This window comes from Notechis scutatus, chromosome 3 (assembly GCF_049901735.1).
Source record: "Notechis scutatus isolate UNSWTSFEM ecotype Mainland chromosome 3, rNotScu1.2, whole genome shotgun sequence".
NCBI lineage: Eukaryota > Metazoa > Chordata > Lepidosauria > Squamata > Elapidae > Notechis > Notechis scutatus.
The window spans coordinates 67367755-67389016 of NC_142011.1; the positions used below are offsets into that span (position 1 = coordinate 67367755).

The 21262-nt window shown below is 44.9% G+C and overlaps 1 protein-coding gene across 2 annotated transcripts in view; it reads left to right on the forward strand.

The window, feature by feature from the left end:
• Nucleotides 1–690: 690 nt before the first annotated feature.
• The window catches only part of FGGY (FGGY carbohydrate kinase domain containing), a 195827-nt gene continuing 175255 nt past the window's right edge, over nt 691–21262 (forward strand). Inside the window, exon 1 of one of the 2 annotated variants that reach the window (XM_087960356.1) lies at nt 691–763. Coding sequence is in view for 1 of the 2 variants with exons in the window: in XM_087960354.1 (XP_087816480.1) it covers nt 6079–6146 (68 nt within the window). In the remaining variant the exon portion in view is untranslated. Of the gene's footprint in view, nt 764–6047; nt 6147–21262 lie in introns of those variants that run through there. The other variant, XM_087960354.1, reaches the window with a different exon arrangement.

Below are 21262 nucleotides of genomic sequence, written 5' to 3' on the forward strand. Positions count from 1 at the left end.
AAGCCAAGAAGTTCCAATGCTGTGAGGTAGGTAGGTAGGTAGGTAGGTAGGTAGATAGATAGATAGATAGATAGATAGATAGATAGATAGATAGATAGATAGATAGATAGATAGATAGATAGATAGATAGATAGATAGAGTTCTTGGCTTCACTTCTGAGCAAGAGAGAGCAAGATGTTACTCTATTGTGCAGTGTTGGCTGAGGAATTCTGGGAGTTGGAGTCCAGAAGTCTTAAAAGTTGGCAAGGTGGGAGAGCCCTGAGTTAAGGAGAAGCTTGATCTAACTAGCTAATGTTTGGTTTTCAAGTGCAATTGAGAAAACTTGAGCTCGGATCTCACTGGAAGGATACTTCCTCTAAAATTAAAAAAGAAATCTTTTTCGTCTGTCTGTCTGTCTGTCTGTCTGTATATCCATCCATCCATCCATCCACCCACCCACCTACAGTACCTACTTACCTCCGTATCTGTCTATCTATCTCATCCATCCATCTCATCCATCCATCCATCTAATCTATCATCCACAGGCCGTAAAAATTGTCATAGATGCCCAGCCCTGGTATAGGGTCTGCTTGAGCAAGGAATAGATGCCCTCCAAGGCCCTTTCCAACTCTGATATTCTGAAGCTCAGCCGTTTGTGCTTCCCACGGCCAGATTTCAGTCCTGCTCAGTCAGCTCTGCCGGGAAGACCTCTTAAGTCAGAAAGAAATAACTCGCCAGTTCGAGTCTAACAATTAATTGAGCGCCTTCCTCGGATCGACTGCAGGTACGCTAATAGAGCAGCCCCACGTGGGAACCCCAGCGCCGTTGTGCTCGTCTGGGCGAGACCGGAATAGGAGGCGAAGAGGCTCTGGGCAAATACTGGGATCTGCCACTGAGACGGGCAAGACACCTAACCCAGGATCTAGCCGCCAAACAGCATATGCTTGCCCCCCCTCTTCCGTCTCCTTCTGAGTTTTGTCACGCTTGTCGACTCGTGTTTACATGCAGGCTGAACGCCTACCCGTTTTGTTTTCCCACCTTGGAGTTTTCTTCTTTCCGAAAGAACTACACAACTCCCCTCCTCTCTCTCTCTCTCTCTCTCTCTCTCTCTCTCTGTGTTTTCTTGCAGTAACCGAACTGCATTCATTAACTGCCTTATTTAAAATGAAAGCAGGGTTAACATTTCCATAACAGCGCCGGTTTTCTTCCTCCGTTTGTCAATGGCCTTCATAATGAGAGACCGCCCCTTTAAGGGAGTTTGAAATACTTTGCTTTTCGAGGACTATTTTCCCCTCCTCTAAAGCTATGTTACTTTTTTTTTCTTTCCAAGCAGGAAGGGATGGAAATCCCCTAATTTTCCCAAGCAGTTTCACACATCACAAATTTTCCAGTGCCTTGTGGTTTGTTTTAATATTCCAGAGCGCTTGAAATAAATACCATCATTTTTTAATTGTATTTATATGCAATCTTAAAAAAAAGAAGTTTAGATAATAGCCCTCCCCCCCCACTTCTACAGCCTGTTTAGCATAGGTAACCCAGAAATATTCTGGCTGCTTTGATAATTAATGTCATTTGAATTCATAAATAATCCTTTTGTAGTTACACAAAGAGCAGAATCTATGTAGTTAATGTTTGAATAACATATGGCAAATCTCCATTCTGTGTTACTCAGCAGTTTTGAACAAAATTAATGCCATTTACACCTAACATTAAATCAGGCTATTTAACCCTTATTTGTTGATCAAGCCATAAATGTAGTCCTCGATTTATGACCACAACTGAGCCCAACATTTCTGTTGCTAAGAGACATTTGTGGAATGATTTTGCCCCATTTTATGACCTTTCTTGATACAGTTGTTAAGTGAATCACTTGCAGTTAAGTTAGTAGCATGGTTTTTAAGTGAATCTGGCTTCCCGATTGACTTTGAGGTCGCAGAAGGTGATTACATGACCCCAGGACACTGCAACAGTCATAAACATGAGTCAACTGCCAAGCATCCAATTTTTTAAAATAAATTTTATAAATTTTATTAAATGTTACACAATTTTTGCAGTAATTTGTGGCATTGACTTTTCTGTATTCATTTACACACACACACACACATATATAATTTACATTTATATTTGCATAATCTTTTGTTCCTGTTATCTAACCAAACATACAATTTTTCTTCCTTCTCCTGTAATTCTGTTGTAAGTTTATTCATTTCTGCACAATCCATAATTTTTTTTATAATCATATCATCCATGGGACTATTCTCTGATTTCCAATTTTGGGCATATGTTATTCTAGCTACTGTCAATATGTGTATTATTATATATTCCATATCTTTCTTGTAATCACCTCTAATTATCCCTAGTAAGAACATTTCAGACTTAAGTTCTATTTTTAAACCAATTGTTTCTTGCAGCCAGCTCAGAGGTGGTATTCAGCAGGTTCTGACCAGTTTTGGAGAACCGGTAGCAGAAATTTTGAGTAGTTCGGAGAACCGGCAAATACCACCTCTGACCCTACTAGAAATTCAAGTAATCTTTAACTTACAACTGTTCACCTAGTGACCGTTCAAAGTTACGTCCCTGAAAAAAGTGACTTATGACTGTTTTTCACACTTGTGACCATTGCAGCCTCCCCATGGTCACATGGTTTACATTTGGAGGCTGGACAACTGATTCACATTTATGATGGTTGCAATGTCCCAGGGTCATGTGATATCTTTTGTGCGACCTTCCGACAAGCAAAGTCAGTGGGGAAGCCATATTCACTTAACAGCCGTGTTGCTAATTTAACAATTGCAGTGATTCACTTCACAAACGTGGTGAGAGAAGTCATAAAAGGGGGCAAAATTCACTTAACAAATTTCTCACTTAGCAACATAAACGTTTGGCTCAATTGTGGCTGTAAGTTGATTTTTCTTCTGGAAATTAACCCAAATAATTTTTCAGGAGGCAACTGGACTTTCTTGTTTTTTTTTTTTTCTTTTGAAGACATTTCGCTTCTCATCCAAGAAGCTCCTTCAGTTCTGATAGGATAGTGGGGAATGGAAGGGTTTCTATTCCTTGCAGACAGCTGGTAATCTGCATCCTTTTAGAGCAGGGCTGTCAAACTCCCAGCCCATGGGCTGGATGCGTCACGTGCTGGCCATGCCCACGCCCGGTTTAGCGAAGGGGGATAAAGTCATGATACATCACATGACAACGCGAGTTTGACACGCCTGTTATAGAGGGTTGTTGAAGCACTTGGAGGTTTATCTTTGTCACCTGAGTAATGCACCTTGTTCCTGAAGTCTGCAATTTCTCTCTGGAAACCCATTCATACTCCTACAGCATTCAAAGAGTGTTAATCAGAGATGGTATTCAGCAGGTTCTGACCAGTTCTGGAGAACTGGTAGCGGAAATTTTGAGTAGTTTGGAGAACTGGCAAATCCCACCTCTGACTGGAGATTTTACAGTATCCTTTCCCTGCCACACCCACCAAGCCATGCCCATAGAACCGGTAGTAAAAAAATTTGAATCCCATCACTGGTGTTAATCCCAAATTGTACAGCTAAAAGTCTTTATAGCTTTATAGACTGTATAGCTAAAACCTTTGGGACAACCATGACCTGAATGACTGAGAATCTCTCCAGACTTTCTAATGGCTTAACTGTCTACTTTCATACCTGTAGACATTTTTTCCCCTAAAAAAACAACAACAACTCCGATCTTAAACCAGAGATTATTTTAATACAAGAATAAGAGAAAGCAGCTTTTTTCTCTAATGAGATATCTCTTTCCTATCTATATCCACTGCTGCTCCAACAGAGACTGACTCAGCACTCCACCATGTGACCACAAAAAGATTTCAGCAGCTGAGTCATAGGAATAACTGGAATAGTTTTGGAGCAGAGCTTAATTCCCAGAAACCTCTCTGGCATATACCAGCAAGCACATGCTTTACCTCCAGAGGTGAATTTACAGCGAGACAGCCTGTTTTAGTCAAACAGACCCAAACAATAATATTTTAATGATGATTTGCCAATCTACTTGCTGTTATGATATTGAAGCTGACAGGTTTGTCATTACTCTCTTTTCTCTTCTCAGGAAGAGTTAAAGCAAGACAGCCTGAGTTCCAGTCCTGCCTTAGCCATGAAAACTCACCTGGGTGACTTTGGGTCAGTCACTCTTTCTCAGCCCAATTCCCCTCCTAGGGTTGTTGTTGTGGGGAAAATAGGAGGAAGAAGGTGTTTTGGATATGTTTGCTGCCTTGAATTATTTGTAAAAACAATAAAGGTAAATAAATCTGAATGTGGCAGAAAAATAAAATATACTGCATACATAGGTAGTCCTTGACTTATGACCACAATGGAGCCAGGAATTTTGATTGTAAGTCATTTGCATTTGTAAGTAAAGACGGGTGGGCTTCAAAAATCTTAGCAACGGGTTCTCTGCCTGGTTGCTGGGTGGGCGTGGCCATGGTGGATGTGGCCTAGTTAGCCTCCTGCACCATGGTGGGAGGTGTGTGTGTTTTTGCCTTCCCTGCGCTCCGGAGGCTTTCCTCAAGCCTCTGGGAGGGCGAAAATGGCCTCCCCAGGCTGTGAAGGCTCTCTAGAAGCCAGAAATGGGCCCGTTTCTGGCCTTCCCGAACTTTCGGGAGGCCCTCCCTGAGCCTCCGTGTGCGCTCTGCACTTACCTGCATCCAAATGGGCTGCGTAGGGACTCCTGGGTGGAAAGGGGTGGGCAGGGCCACCCAGGAGTGGGTCTTAAGTGAGTTGGGGTTCTCCGAAGCCCCAGCAGTTCACCCCTGAGTAAAGCTACCACTTGACTGGGCTCAATTTTGTGACTGTTTCTACTATGGTTGTAAAGCGAGTCACCATAGTCATTAAGCAAATCCATTTTTCCAAATGAGCTTTTTTGGTAGAAACTGGCAAGAAACGCTGGAAATTGACAAAAAAGGTCACAAAATGCAGTCACATAACCATAGGTCACACCAACCAGTCATAAATGTGAACCGCTTGCCCAAAATGCAATTACGTGACCCCAGAGGAGGGGCAGCAATCATGACTTCAAGAATGGGTCCTAAGTAGCCTTTGTAAGGTCTGTTATAATTTCAAATGGTCACTAAATGGCCAATCATAAGTCAAAGACTACTGTATACCTTGCTTACAGACTTCTTGTTGAGTGACCGTTCAAAGTTATAAAAAGAAAATTATGACCGCTTCTTCATGACCTGTCCCAGCACCCCTGTAGTCCAGGGGTGGGATTCAATTTTCTTTTACTACTGGTTCTGTGGGCGTGGCTTGGTGGGTGTGGCTTGGTGGGCGCTACAGGGGAAGGATACTGTAAAATCTCCATTCCCACCCCACTCCTGGGGGAAGTTTACTGCAAATCCCATTCCCTCCCCATCCCACTAACGTGCTTTCCAGCTCTGTCCTCCTGTGCAGGGCAACAAAAGAAGACCCGCTGCGACTTGGAAGATCAGCTGCGACTTGGGAGGCAGAGAATAGATGGGGGCGGGCGGGGCCAGTCAGAGATGGTATTTGCCGGTTCTCCGAACTACGCAAAATTTCCGCTACAGATTCTCCAGAACTGGTCAGAACCTGCAGAATACCACCTGTGCTGTGGTTACATTATTACAATTCAGGTGTGTGACCCCTGATGCAACAGTCATGGGATCACTATTTGTAATCTTCACAGGTGGTTTCTGACAAGTAAAGTCAATGGCAGGAATTCACAATTTGTTTCTTTATAAAGTTGTTAAGAGTTTGTAGTTGTTAAATGGTTTAAATAAGACAATTTAAAACAGGGGTCCCCAAACTTGGCAACTTTAAGACTTGTGGACTTCAACTCCCAGAATTCCTCAGCCAGCTAGTCTTAAAGTTGCCAAGTTTGGAGACCCCTGGTTTAAAGCCTCTCTTCTTTTTACAAAAATTAAGAGATTTGCTACTGCTATTAATACTCCTGAATGGTCCCACCACATTATTTGTCCAGCAGGACCAGTTTTACAGGCTGCATAATTTTAAGAGGCAGGGCTTTTTGCCATGGGATTTCCAGGCTGAAAAGGGTTGTACTTATCTTTTTTCTCCCTCCATGCAATGATGCTGAACATCAACAGCGTGTGCAATGCAAAAGCATTTTCACAACTGTTATTTGGCAAGCTTACATAATTCATTTGACAAACAGCCTGAAAGGTAGGAGAAAAATTGGATGGGGAGGCCTGGGCCTGGCTGAGATCTTAGCCTTTTTCCGGTGAATACATTGACTAAAATTTCAAAGAGAGCCAAACTGTTCAGTTAGTCTTTTCCCAATATCAGGATTTTTGCAGCTCCATGATGCCCATGTATAAATGTGTAGGGCAACAGATCACAATTAAGTGCACTGTTAAAAAGAAAGAGTTTTATTTACATATTTTTTGGATTCTTGTTGGGCACTGTATGCCTGACTTTCTATGTCATAGTTGCTATTTTGTAATAGAGTTGGTGATGAAGCATGCTTCCCACTTATAGGACATCTTAGAATGTGCATTCTGAGGTAAGGGTAAAGGTTCCCCTCATACATACATGCTAGTCATTTCCAGCTGTGGGGGGCAGTGCTCATATCTGTTACAAAGCCAAACAGCCAGCGCTGCCCAAAGTTGTCTCGCGTCCGTGGTCAGTGGTGGGATTCAAATTTTTTACTACCAGTTCTGTGGGCATGGCTTGGTGGGCGTGGTTTGGCTTGGTGGGCGTGGCAGGGGAAGGATACTGTAAAATCTCCATTCCCTCCCTACTCCTAGGGGAAGGTTACTGCAAAATCCCATTCCCTTCCTACCCCACTAATCTGCTTTTGAGTTCCATTCTCCTATGCAGGCAACAAAAGAAGACCCAGCCGATCAGCTGGGACCTGGGAGGCAGAGAATAGATGGGGGCGGGTGGGGCCAGTCAGAGATGATATTTGCCGGTTCTCTGAACTACTCAAAATTTCTGCTACCGGTTCTCCAGAACTAATCAGAACCTGCTGAATACTACCTCTGACTAAAAGCCGAAGGTGCACGGAACACTGTTACCTTCCCACCAAAGTGCTCCCTATTTTTCTACTTGCATTTTTACATGCTTTCAAACTGCTAGGTTGGCAGAAGCTGGGACAAGTAATGGGAGCTCACTCCATTATGCGGTGCTAGGGATTCGAACTGCTGAACTGCCGACCTTTCTGTCTTAGCCACTGAGCCACCGCATCCCCTAAATGTTGGTTATAGCATACTATTAAAACTGCAATTATGAAATGGTTATAGACAAAAACGTATAGGGAGTTGCCTCATACTGAAATGGAGAGGGGCAACCATTTAGTGACCAGTTCCATGTTTAGCATTTCTTTAGGGCCACAACTAAATGGGCTGGGATTTTCTATTTCTTTCTAGATTTTGCTTACCATGTTAGATGTATCCTTGTTTCTAATAATGTATATAGCCTATATAGGTAATCCTTGGCTTACAATCACAACTGAGACAAGAATTTTCATTGCTAAGCTGGGCAGTTGTTAAGTGAGTCATGGCTGATTTTATGACCTTTTTTTGGCCATGGTCCTTAATTGAATCACTGCAATTGTTAAATGAATCACCTGGTTATTAAGCAATCTGGCTTTAGTGACAATGCTTACCAGGAGATGGCTGGGAAGTCTGCAAATGGCAGTCACAGGACACTGTAACCCTCGTAATTACATGCCAGTTGCCAAGCGCTTGAATTTTGATCCCTTGACTGTGGGGATGCTGCAAAGTGTGAGGACTGGTTGTACATCACTTTTTTTATGCCATTGTCATTTCAAATGGTCATTAAATGTATGGTTGTAAGTCGAGCATTACCTGTACTCTACTGTTTTGAATTACCTGTACTCTTTTTTTTTGAACTATTACCATCTGGAAGATGGTACAGAATAATAAAAACAAGGACAAATAGGCTGAAAAAAATCCCAGGGCAGTATTGAATTCTGCTGTATAGTGCAGTGTTGGTGGGTTGTCAGGAGTTTTAGATTCAATGTGTGGAGGGTGAAGGATGTGTGTGTTTATTTTCATGGTCATGGTCATGTTGTGCACTGAAGATGGTGTTTGATTTTGTTGTATGAGGTGCAATGACAGTAAAGTAAAGTAAAGGTGAAGTGAAGTGAAGTGAAGTGAAGTGAAGTAAAGTAAAGTAAAGTAAAGTAAAGTAAAGTAAAGTAAAGTAAAGTAAAGTGAAGTGAAGTGAAGTGAAGTGAAGTGAAGTGAAGTGAAGTGAAGTAAAGTAAAGTAAAGTAAAAAAGTAAAGTAAAGTAAAGGTGAAGTGAAGTGAAGTGAAGTGAAGTAAAGTAAAGTAAAGTAAAGTAAAGTAGAGGTGAGGTGAGGTGAGGTGAGGTGAAGTGAAGTGAAGTGAAGTGAAGTAAAGTAAAGTGTAAAGGTGAAGTAAAGGTGAAGTGAAGTGAAGTGAAGTGAAGTGAAGTGAAGTGAAGTGAAGTAAAGTAAAGTAAAGTAAAGTAAAGTAAAGTAAAGTAAAGTAAAGTAAAGTAAAGTAAAGTAAAGTAAAGTAAAGTAAAGTAAAGTAAAGTAAAGTAAAAGTTTTCCTGTGTTTGCAGTCTGGCTATGATAGAAATCAGACCACTGAATTTTCAGCAAATTGGTTAGAAAGCTTTGAGGGCTGCATGAGATCCTCCAGGCACAAGATAACCATCTTTAAACTATTTGGATCACTACTGTCAAGTCTGACTGACAGAGCTTCTCTTCCAGCCTGATCTTGAAATATTTAAATTTTGAATATTAAATATTAAAGGAGTTTCTTGCATGCAAAACAAGCACTTTGCAGCAAGACATCATCCCTGACCTGAGCTGAAAGACAAACTGGTTTCCAAGGAAGAAATATCTTTATTTATACCCAGGGCGGTAGTATATTTCATTCTCTGGGCTTCAGTATGGCTTTTGCTTTTCTTGTTGACCTTCACACTAAAAAAGAAAATGAGAAAAAAATGCCTAGGAATTTAAAAGGCTGCGGTCCCTCCCTTTAATAAGCTTTCTCCTGGGATTTGAGTGTTTATATGCCTACACAAGGGTGTGGTGAACTCCCTTTCTGCAACAGATGTCAGCAGAGCAGAAGCCAAAGAGGAGGCGATGGTTTTTTCGCAAACTGTCTAGGAACAGTTGGACAACCTGCTGTCAGAAATTGTTGAGTGCTGTGCTTGCTGATATAACAACAAGCCTAAGAAGCTGGGTTAATGTTTTAAGAGATAAATATTATACAGTTCAAAATTTAGGGATTCCGTTAAATTCTACGTATGCAAAGAAAAATTGCTAATTTTTGCTTTCCTGGTAAATTTAAAAATGAAAACCCAAGGTGGAATAATTAGAAAAAATACTATATGAATATAACGCTTTTTGGTATTTTTGAGTCATTTTGCTCCTGGAGTTTTCTTGGCAAGTTGTTTGCCATTGCCTCTTTCCTAGGGCAAAGATAGAGTGACAGGCCCAAAGTTGGTTTTGTGCATTCACAGTCTTCTAGCCTGGTGCCTTAACCATTACACCAAACTGGTTCTTGCCATATACCTTAGTTATATGAAAACAATTTGTCTTTCTCATAAACTGCCAATGACATACTTTTATCAGTTATCTATGTCTTTTATGTTCTGTGGTAAATATATCTTGACAAAGCAATCTGAAGTATATAAAAAAATATCCCTTACAATATATCTACACAATATATCAACAGGTTTGTAGACTGTAGATCTGAAAAAAAAAACTGCTTTGCAATCTAACTGAATACTAGGTCCTGAAAATATGACTTTGCCTGCTGTGCTGCAACAAGGCAGTTCTGTCAAAGTTTTTATTTCTCTTTGCATAGGACTGAAAGGTTTCCCAAACCCTTCTGAAGAAAAATTGGGTTTGTTTTAAAATACACTAGCACCTTTTGGAAGTTCAGCCATGCCTGGTTTCCATGCCAATGTTCTTTCTTTCCCTTCTGCTACTTCTCTAGAAATTTAACATCTTGCTTAGGGAATGTCGTGTCCGGCGCAGGAAGGAAGCTCGGAGTCAGTGACTGGTTTCAGCTCTTTATTGTACTCCGGTTACCGCTTAAACTGGGAAGGAGAAGTGGCGGCTTTTTATTTCCAAGCCGCGGCGGCCGCAGCCAATGGCACCGCTTTGAATCTCCCACGCTTGGTTCCACCAATCGCGGGAGATTCTTAACGGGCCAATCCGTGCGGCTCGCTCGACCAATCCGGTCACCGCGCGCTTTAGCCAATCACGGCACGGGGTTTACGAGTATGTTAATTGACTGTACAGAACACCCCTCCCCTCTTGGTTCGGTCCTACGTAACGTAGTCCCGTAGGTAGGCGGGGCTTCGTACTTGCCTACTGGACCTGCGCAGGTTAGTTGTTGTTTGGCTCTCGACCGGTTCGGTCGAAGCCTCTGCGTCTCTTGGCTTCACCGATGGAACCGCCTGGAAGGTGTTGCCGGGCCTGTCGTTGCAGCTCCCTCCCGGTCTACCCGGGTCGGTCGAGCTGCGACTCTCGCCGCTCCCGCCTGGTCTTTCCTGGCTGTTTCTTCCTGGCGAGGCTTCGAGTTGGCTGTTACCCGGTGAGCATTGCTGGTTATTTTCTATTCCCCCTGTATATTCCCTCCCCTCTTGGTTTGTGTTAATGGGGTCGTCTGTGTTTGCTTGCGTGTCGGTTGTGTTTCTTGCCCTTGATCTTAACTGATCGATGTGGCGTTTCCATGATTGTCCGTCAGTTGTTTGCAGCCTGTAGGAGTGTGGCCCTGTCAGTTGGGTTATGGTCGCCGGTACCCATAGTGGGTCTCCGGTAAGGTTCTTTGCATAGACTGCATCGCCTGGTGCAAAAACCCGGTGCTTGCTTGATGAGTCTGGGGGTTTTTTCCGGGTTGTATGTGGGGTGCAGTCTGTCGAGTGGGGACCTTAGTTTCCTACCCATTAGTAATTCTGCCGGGCTTTTGTTTGTCGTTGTATTTGGGGTTATATGTTGTATTAGAAGCATTTTATTTATTTTTTCTTGTATGTCCCCGTGTTCGATTTTTTGGATGGTTTTCTTTGTAAATTGAACCATCCGTTCCGCCCTACCATTGGCCGCCGGATGTGCCGTCGCTGTCAGTGCATGTCGTATGCCCCGTTCCGCTAGGAATTTTTCGAATTCCAGCGAGGTGAATTGGGGCCCGTTGTCTGACACGATGACATCCGGGAGGCCGTGGGTTCTTGAAAAGTTTGTTGAGTACCTTGGTGACAGCTTCTGTTGTGGTGGTTTTCATGTTGCTTACCTCCAGCCAATTGGAGTAAGCATCCACCGTGATGAGGAATGTGTTTCCTCTTGTGGGGCGAAGTCTATATGTATTCTGAACCATGGCCCCCTGGGGATCTCCCATTCTAGTATTGGCGCGGTGGGGGGGTTTGGTCTGGTTTCTTGGCAGCGTGAGCACCTGGCTACCCAAGCCTCAATCTCCTTGTCCATGCCTGGCCACCAAGCGTAACTTCTGGCCAAGGCTTTCGTCCGTACGATGCCCGGGTGCCCTTCGTGCAAAAGTTTTAATACTTTCCCTTGTAATTTTTCTGGTATGACCACCCTGTCCCCCCATAACAAACACCCTTTCTGTAAGGACAGTTCTGTTTGCCGGTTTCGGAATGTCCTGAATGCTTCATCGTTGTCCTTCTCCGGCCACCCTTTCTCTACCCAATGTAATACCCGCGCCAGACGCTTGTCTTTATTAGTCTCTCGGGCAATGTCTGACGCGGTTATGGGTAGGTCGGGCAATGTCTCTATGCTGAGGGTGGTCGTTGTGGGAGCTGGGTCGTCGTCTAGGTCGGGAAGCGGCGAGCGGCTCAGCGCGTCTGCATGGGTGATCGTCTTACCGGGTCTGTGTGTGAGCCGGTAGTCGTAGGCGGCGAGGAATTCGGACCACCTTGTCATCCTGGGGGATAGGATGTTCGGGGTGGCCCTGTTCCCTGCCAGGATGCCCAGCAACGGCTTGTGGTCTGTGATGATGGTGAATCAGCGACCGTAGAGGTACTCGTGGAACTTCTTTACTGCTGTGACGATGGCCAGGGCCTCCTTGTCTAACTGGCTGTAGTTTCTTTCGGGTTTGCTGAGTGTTCTCGAAAAGAAAGCGATGGGTGCTTCTTTTCCGTCCGGAAGTGTATGGCTGAGGACGGCGCCGACGCCAAAGGGTGAGGCGTCGCATGTGACGGCGAGGGGTAGAGTCTCATTGTATTGTATGAGGACGGCATCCGAGGTGAGCAGGTCTTTGGTTTTCGTGAATGCGGTGTCCTCCCGTTTCCCCCAGGTCCATTTGGCCGTCTTATCCAGGAGCCTATGCAAAGGCTCCGCCGCGGTCGCCTTTTGGGGCAAGAACACATTGTAAAAATTGAGCAGTCCCAAAAATGCCTGCAGCTCTGTTTTGTTCTTGGGGATGGGGGCTTCCTTGATGGCTTTGATTTTGCTTCCGGTCGGGTGGATGCCATGTCGGTCTAGGAGGTACCCCAGGAACTCGACTTGCTCTGTATAAAGCTGGCATTTCTCTCTCTTCACTTTTCGCCCGGCCCCCTTGAATTTGGCAAGTACCTCCCTTAGGCGACCCTCTAGCTCTTCCCGGTTGGCTGCCGACACTAGTACGTCGTCGAAATAGGGGACCACCCCTTTTATCCCTCGCAGTAGTCTTTCCATGAGGCTCTGGAAAATTCCCGGGGCCACGCTGACTCCAAACTGGAGTCGGTTACAGCGAAACGCTCCCCGGTGTGTGACTATTGTTTGTGCCTCGGCGGTTTCTTCGTTGACCGGCAGCTGCTGGTAGGCTTGTGCCAGGTCGAGCTTCGCGAAAACCTTGCCCCCCCCCAGTGAGTGAAGTAGGTGTTGCACTACTGGGATGGGGTAGGCGCTTTGTTGCAGGGCGCAATTGAGGGTGGCCTTATAGTCCCCGCAGATTCTTACTGACCCATCTGGTTTGACTGGGGTGACTATTGGGGTCTCCCACCGGGCATGGTCGATTGTTTGCAAAACCCCCTGTTTGACGAGTTTGTCAAGCTGCTCGTCTATTTTTTTCCGTAGTGCGAAAGGCACCCGTCTCGGTTTTAGGCGTATGGGGGCGATGTTGGGGTCTAGACTGAAGGAGATAGGGGGCCCACGGTACTTGCCTAGGGTGCCGTCGAATACTTCTTGGAAGTCCTTCGCCAGTTGCTGCTCCCAGTCGGCTTCCACGATGTGATTTATTCCGGTGACCTCGATGCCAAGTGGTGCGAACCATTGGAGTCCTAAGAGGCTGGGTTGGTTCCAGTCCACGATTGTCAGGGGAAGCTTTGCGGTGCGGCCCTGAAGGTCACCTTGAACTGCCCGGTCCCGATGACGGGGATTCGGTTCCCCTGGTAGTCCTTGATGACCAATTTCTGGTTCTCCAGTCCTCCCTTCTGGATGGTTGGCACCAGCCGCTTGATTTCTCTCCAGGCGACCATGGAGAGGTAGGACCCGGAGTCCACCTCCATCCGGCATGGTTCGCCCTCGATGCTCACCTCGACGTAGACCTTCCGGGCATCGGTGGTTTCGGCGTGGCCGATGGTGACCGTCTGGTGGGTTTCCTCTCGTTGGCGGCCTTCTCCGTTCCGTCGCCCCCGGGTGTCTCGGCTCCAGCGATTTTCGGCTTGGCGGTCTCTGGTCCTGGGGGGGTGTCGTCTCGCCCCCGGTTGCTCGGGTCTCGGCGGCGGGGGCTGTGTGTTTTTCTGAGTCGGCAGACTCGGGCAATGTGGCCCTTCTTGTTGCAATGCCGGCAGATCACGTCGATAAACCGGCATTCTGATCGAAGGTGGCTGCCCCCGCACCCGGCGCACTGGGGTCCCGACTTACGACCTCGTTGATCTCGCCGGTCCCGTCCTGCTTGGAGTCGATGGACATCTTCCTCCTCCTCCGTGGTATCTGAGGCGGAGTCCAGGTCCCCGTGGTGTGTGGTGGTCTCTCGTCGGCTTGCTTCGGGGTTTTCTGGGCGGTCCCCGTTTTCTGCCCTCCGAAGCCTGGCTGCTGACTTTCAGGTAGCCTCGGCCACGGAGGCTTCGGCCAGGGCGTCGGCGAGATCGATGTCGCCCTTTGCCATCAGCCGGCTCTTCAGTGCCTGGTCCCTGAGGTCTAGGACCACGCGGTCTCGGAGGGCATCGTCCAAGTCCCGGAACTCGCACATCCCCCCTAGGTCCCGCAGGGCAGCTATGAAGTCGCTGACGCTCTCGTCCTGCCGTTGGTTCCGCCGGTAGAATTCGTCCCGCCGGATGAGAATGGGCACGGCGGGGGCGTAGTGGTTCCGAAGTAGCGGCTCGAGATCGGCCCAGTCCATCGCCTTCACATCCGCGGGCTTCGCGAGGGCTTTGGCCATCTTGAACACTGCGGCCCCGCAGTGTGTGAGGAAGACGGCCCTCTTCTTCTGCCCGTTCGCATCCTTCAAGTTGCTACTTTCGAGGAACATTAGGAATCGGTCCGTGTACGATTCCCAGTCCTCGGTAGCCGGGTTGAACGGTGCTGGCAGGGTCATGGTGGCCATCTAGTCGGTCTTTGTCTTCCTTGGGACACGTGCTCGGTGGTTATTCTCTGAATCCCATCCTCGTCGCCAGTGTCGTGTCCGGCGCAGGAAGGAAGCTCGGAGTCAGTGACTGGTTTCAGCTCTTTATTGTGCTCCGGTTACAGCTTAGCTTAGGAGGGAAAAACTGCGGCTTTTATTTCCAAGCCGCGGCGGCCGCGGCCAATGGCACCGCTTCGAATCTCCCGCGATTGGTTTCCACCAATCGCGGGGGATTCGCAACGGACCAATCAGTGCAGCTCGCTCGACCAATCCGGTCGCCGCGCACTTTAGCCAATCGTGGCGCGGGGTTTACGAGTATGTTAATTGACTGTACAGAACAGGGAACATTCAGTTTCTGGCTGTGCATACATTTTCTGGAAGTGGTCTTCCTTCTCAACCTCCAAGGTTAGTACTCTTCGGCCACAACAATTCAGAGAGAGAGTTTTCAGATGCCAAGTAATCTCCATAGTCCACCATTTGCGTTTTGATTCTAGATTCTCACCATGATCAGCATATCATGGGTGGGCTTCAAAAATTTAGTAAAGGGTTGTCTGCCTTGTTGCTGGGTGGGCATGGCCTAGTTGGCCTCCTGCACCACAGGACGGGGGCATTTTTGCCCTCCCTGGGCTCCGGAGGCTTTCCATAAGCTTCCGGGAGGGCTCTGGAGGCTATCTGGAAGCCGGAAACAGGCCCATTTCCGGCCTTCCCAAACTTCCAGGAGGCCTGTTTTTTTGCCCTCCCTGAGCCTCTGCGCGTGCCCTGCATTTACCTGCATCCAAAACTGGCCGTGTGGTGACTCCTGGGAGGGGCGGGGTGGGGTGGAGTGGACCGAGCCAGCCAGGAATGGGATTTGGGGGTTCTCTGAACTGCACAGAATCTTGCAGTTCCTGCAAACCCCCAGCAAGCAGCCCATTCCTGTGTGTGAGGCTTTCCAATACAAATGTTTTCACATTTGACAATGAGTCTTCCCTTGCCACCACCCCGGATAACTGTAAATTATTTGGGGAGGGGGGTAATGAAGGATATTAAGTCAGGTCCACCAAAGCTCAGGAAGCTGAATATTCAGCTGTTGGCCAGCCTGGATATAACAACAAACCGTGATTGGTTGGCATTTTGAGGCAAGTCCTAAACTAGCAAAAACTCAGGAAACCTAAAAACAATTCCGAAATGTTCTAATTTTAACATGCATTGTAAATGCTCAAGAAAGCTGGAAAGCCTCTTTAATATTTCTAGAAGCTGATTTGATTGTAGAGGGCAAGCGCACTGTTCGCGCAATACCGTTCGAAGCCAAGGGATTATTTACATGTATTGCATGAATTTCCTGTTGGGACTGATTTTGGTGGTGAGAATTTAACTGGATTGAGCAACCGTTAAAGGGAATTTAGGAGAGAAAATTTCTCTTGCTGTTTATCCCTTTGCCTACAGTGTTATTTTACAGGACTGCTATTTTATTTCCTTCTCCGAAACATTTCCTTACTCGGCATTCCCGTGAGAAACTTCAGATATTTAAGCAGCGCTATAATACGCCAATCGTCAGATGGGCACCGTTGAAACTTTCTAGGGACAGTATTCCAAAAACACCCGAATAGATTACTATGATCTCAAATGATAAAGGAATTCATTACAATCATTATATAATGTATTATTCAAATTCTTTAGATAAGGGATAGTAAAGTACAGCATCCAAACTGTCACTGATTCTGGCAGCCTTAATATTGTATTTACTTCGGTATACAATTTTTGATTTCATCTTTGAAGGAATGAGATAGTAGTGGAATTTACAGGTTTACTTATCTTAATATTTGCCCTCCCGGAGCACTGAAGAGCCCTGGCCTTGCTATACTTTAAAAGGGCCTTAAAACACGGCTATCCCCGCAGTCCTGGGATAGGCTGGGGCAGCTATCCATCTGAACGATATGAATTATTTATGGTACAGGCCAGGGGCGGGATCCTACCAGCTTATCAACCGGTTTGCATGCGGTTTGCGTGCGGGCACACTGTTTACAAATCACCCGCTCCTGCAAGCATTCACCTTCTCCTGCTGACGTGCGGCACTCAGCTGTGCTGCGCAAAGCAGCTGAGGTAGAAAAAGCAGGGAATAAAGCACAGCCTAGAGCCCGGGCTGGTGGGCGGGCCAAACAGAAGACCAGAAGATTGTTGCAGCGAACTGGTTGTCTCAGTTGCTCTTCGGAGCTACCGGTTCAGCAGAACTGGGCCGAACTGTTAGAATACAGGCAGTTCTCAACTTACAACCACTCATTTAGTGACCATTCGAAGTTACAACAGCACTGAAAGTGACTTATGGCCACTTTTCACGCTTAATGACCATGGCAGCATCCGCAAGGTCACATGATCAAAATTCAGGCGCTTGGCAACTGGCATGTATTTATGACAGTTGCACTATCCCTGGGTTATGTCATCACCCAGCTGCCTTCTGACAAGTCATTGGGGGAAGCCAGATTCACTTGATGACTCCATGATTCACTTAACTACTGCCGTGTTTCATTTAACAATGGTGACAAAAAGGGTTGTAAAATGAGGCACAACTCACTTAACAACTTCATTGCTTAGCAACAAAAATGTTGGACTCCGTTGCAGTTGTAAGTTGAGGGCCACTTATATATGTCTGACCTTTCTTTATGATGGTCTTTTAATAATTCTGGTTTAAATGTACAGTATCATGGCTCTATTTTTTTTAATTTGTGAGGTACCCAGAATTTCTGATGAATTTGGCTGACTTAAAAAAAATCAAAATAATAAATAATGTATATGTTCTACTCTATGAAGATTAACACTTCATTTAGGGTTTAGCAAGTGAATCTGACCTAAAGTCAGTACTAAACAATGCTATTACCTCCCTACTTTATGGATTACCTCCCTCCTTTCACTCCATTCTTTTGCATACCTCCTTACTGAACTACATATATTATTTCCAAATCAGATGTTAGAGTACATATCAAGGAAACTTATAATTTCTCATGATGACAGTATCTCTGGACTTGTTTTGACAAGAATATTATTTACCATAGCTCTTGCAGAAGCAAGACGCTAGAGCACAGTCTGTACTCTTGATCAATAAAACACACATTTTTGCATAAAATAAGGTGCCAGATATTTCTAGGTGAAAGATACGGCTTTCCAATATACATATGGTTTCACTGTAAGTGAAATCAAACATTCAGTTCAACATAAAAGCTTTCCTGAACTATCTGAACAATAGCTCCAAACGTCTTTGTGTGGCCCTTAGAAAAAATATTAACCCAGAGAAAGAGACAGAATTATTTAATTAGTTTATTGATACCAGGAACATTCTCTCTAGGCAAAAATTTCATACTGCAAGTGATTAGAACACTTGGCATTATGGGGCACTTACAAGCCGCATACCCAGATTTCTATAGCTTTTATTTTTACAAGAACAAAGGAGTTAGCCTCTAGTTTGGTGTTTTTCAATCATGCCAATTTTAAAATGTGCAATTCCCAGAATTCCCCTGCCAGCATGCTGGAGTTGAAGCAAGATTGAAAGACACAGCTCTAGCCAGAACTGGTATTCAGAAGGTTCTGACCAATTCTGGAAAACCGGTAGCAGAATTTTTGAGTAGTACAAAGAATCAGCAAATACCACCTCTGACTGGAGATTTTACAGTATCCTTCCCCTGCCACGCCCACCAAACCATGCCCGCAGAACCGGTAGTAAAAAAATTTGAATCCCACCACTGGCTCTAGCTCTTCTAGAAGATACGAAGCAAAATATCTACCGTAGTTGCTATTTTGGTTCTTTAAGACTAAAGGCCTGGGCCTGATTCTCAAGTGTTTTTACCATTTCTGGATGCTCCTAGCAATTGCTGACATGTTGCACATTTGTCTGGACAAGAAAGGTTTCTTTAAAAATATCTTCCCTCACGTGAAGTGATTTCAGAGTTTAAAAATATCATAACACCTCAGAAATTAAAGGTTTTGATGGATTGGGCAGTAACAAATAGGAGCCAAACTTCATTCAATAGGTAATGCTTGAGGCAGTTTAGCATGCCTTCCTCAGAAATTAGTGTAATGCTTTGAAAAGTATCCAAATTTGTATGTATTACCTAGAAGGCAGAGCCTAGGAATAAGCAGCAAGGCATACTGATTGGCATTAGATAGATAATGTGAACCAAGTATAACATTTCTTGACTTCTTACATTAATTCCCCTCCAAAATGGTGGTCATTGCTAGCAATTCCTTGAGCTGTCTTTTGACTGAATGGGAACATCTCTATGTAACCTTAGAGTCAAGTTTGAAGCACACTTTTGCTGTTGAAACCATTATCGCTTCTTAGCTTGCCAACAAAGCCAGGTGAGATGGAATGTAGGCTCCAGACATGAAGAAGACAAGGCATGAGAGCCAAAGATGCTTTGGCAGATGTCTGCCAAAACCGAAGACTTTTTCTCATAACAATACAATGACATTCAACTGGACAATGTGACCTCGACTTAATGGGGGAGGTAGAATCTTTTACTTTAATTATGTGGGTTTGCGTGGGAATTAGCTAGATCTGGTTTTGCCCTCATCAGTGCCGAAAGGATGTACTCAATAAAGTTTTGCATTCAGAGATTTGGATCATCTCGACTGCGCCTGTTTTGGTTGCATTCGTCAGTCGGAATATTGACACTTAGTTAAGCATCATTTATTGTTTGTCACCAATTCAAGAGCTATACCAAACATTGATTTAAGATTTAAGTTTCCTTGAATTTGCACTCTTCAAGCTTCTAGCATTCAGAGACTGGGCTCTAGGTTAACCTACCAACTCCTCCCTCCCTCCCTTCCCCCACTACAAATGATATTCCCTATAGACTATAACACATTCAACAGTGTTTACAAGGCAGAGAGAAAGGGTGTAGCTAAGTAATAGATCCCTACTTTCCATGCAGGAAGTCCAAGGTTGAATCCCTGGTTCTTCTACCTGGAGTAAAGCTTGAATTGGAAAACTCTAAAGAGTTCCTGTCAATACTGAGCTACACCATACTCCCTTTCTAGAGTATGGAATATGAATCCAGGAAATTACCCCAAAATATGTAGGATTTTCTTAATATCACTGCGCTGAGCTTCTTTCAAGGAAGAAAACTGGGGGAAACTGGGGCAGCATGTGCTGTGCACACAAATTCCAAACATATTCCATGTTGCGCATCATTTCCCTTGGGAATAATTCCTGCAGATCCTCATACGTGGATTTTCTTGATTTCACTCTTCCCTTCTTTGCACCTTCAGGAAACCTCCAGAAGGATGGAAAACCAATATAACAGAAGTCTTTCTTTACTTCTGGAAGAGTAAGGAGACCAAAAAAGGCAATATAAGGATAATGTTTTGGGAGAAAACAGTGTTGTATTCATCTAGCCTTCTTCTGATCTTTGGAGAAGCAGAAGTCTTTGTCCTCTAGTGTTGCCAACGTGTCTGTGTTTGCCAGATTTACACCCATACTTAGGAATAAAGCAACAGAATAAACTCTGGTTTCCATGGCCACTTGGCTGTTTGTTGTCTTCTTGGATCAATATGACAATATTAAAGGCTTGCCAATCTGCCACCCAAATAAGCAGCAGATGTCTCAATTGACATAAACTGCTCGGCATGAGTGTTCATTTTTGACATGGCACGATGGAAAGGCATGGCTTGACATCTGCAGTCAAGCATCACAAAAATTTCAAAACTGCGTCCCCTACAGATTGTAGAATTCTTTGGGAATCATAAGAATACTTTTTGTTAGATTTGTGATTGCCGTAAAACATTTTCAGTGATGCTTGAGCAATTTGCTTAGGTGTGGGATGCAATTTGACTAGTATGTTGTTGAACTTTATTGCTCTCTCCCAGCAATTTAGGGACTGCTACTTCTAGGATATTTCTTTTTACTGTTCACATTACTTTGTATATATATATATGGTTATAGTTATCTAAACAAAATTGAAATGTGCAGTACGTTGGATATTAGCAAACCTTCATGGGGAGTGGGATTGTAGGCAACCACAGGGGTGGGATTCAAAAAGTTTAACAACCAGTTCTGTGGGTGTGGCTTAGGTGGTGGGCGTGGCTTGGTGGTCATGTGACTGGGTGGACATGGCTTGGTGGTCATGTTATTGGCTGGGTGTGGCCAACTCAATATCATTCATATCGAGGCACGCATCTCCTCGCCTGGCCTCTCATGACTGTGGGGATGCTGCAACAGTCGTAAGTGTGCAAAATGGTCATAAGTCACTTTTTTCAGTGCCATTGTAACTTTAAATGGTCACTCCACACAAGCAAAGTACCAGGAAAGGAGGGGGAAAAAACTCCAGAGACATTCCTGAGACAGGAAGTCTAGTCCTGCCAAGAATGTAATAAGGGTTAACGGAGAGGCACTTTCTATAAGCAACACCAGAATGTTTCCTTCCTGCCTTCCTTACAGGATTAGGCCAGTAATTTCTTCTAACAACCGGTTCTCTGAACTGCTTAGAATGTTAACAACTGGTTCTAGCGAATAGGTGTGAACTGGTAGAATCCCACCCCTGGGCAACCATGAATATCTCTATTTTACAGGTGGAAAACACCCCCCCCTCCAATTCCTCTGTATACACACTGATATATAATATACACTTATTTTTTTCCTGAATTCTTGTACTGTATTTCTAAGGTTGCATGGCAAAAAGTAAGCAAGGCATACGTTGTTGGAAAGCTAATGTTCACTGCTCCTTATATGTCATTTTTTTTCTCTGTTATTTCAGATGATAGGTTATAAACGAGCATTGAAATTGCTCGCCGAAATATCA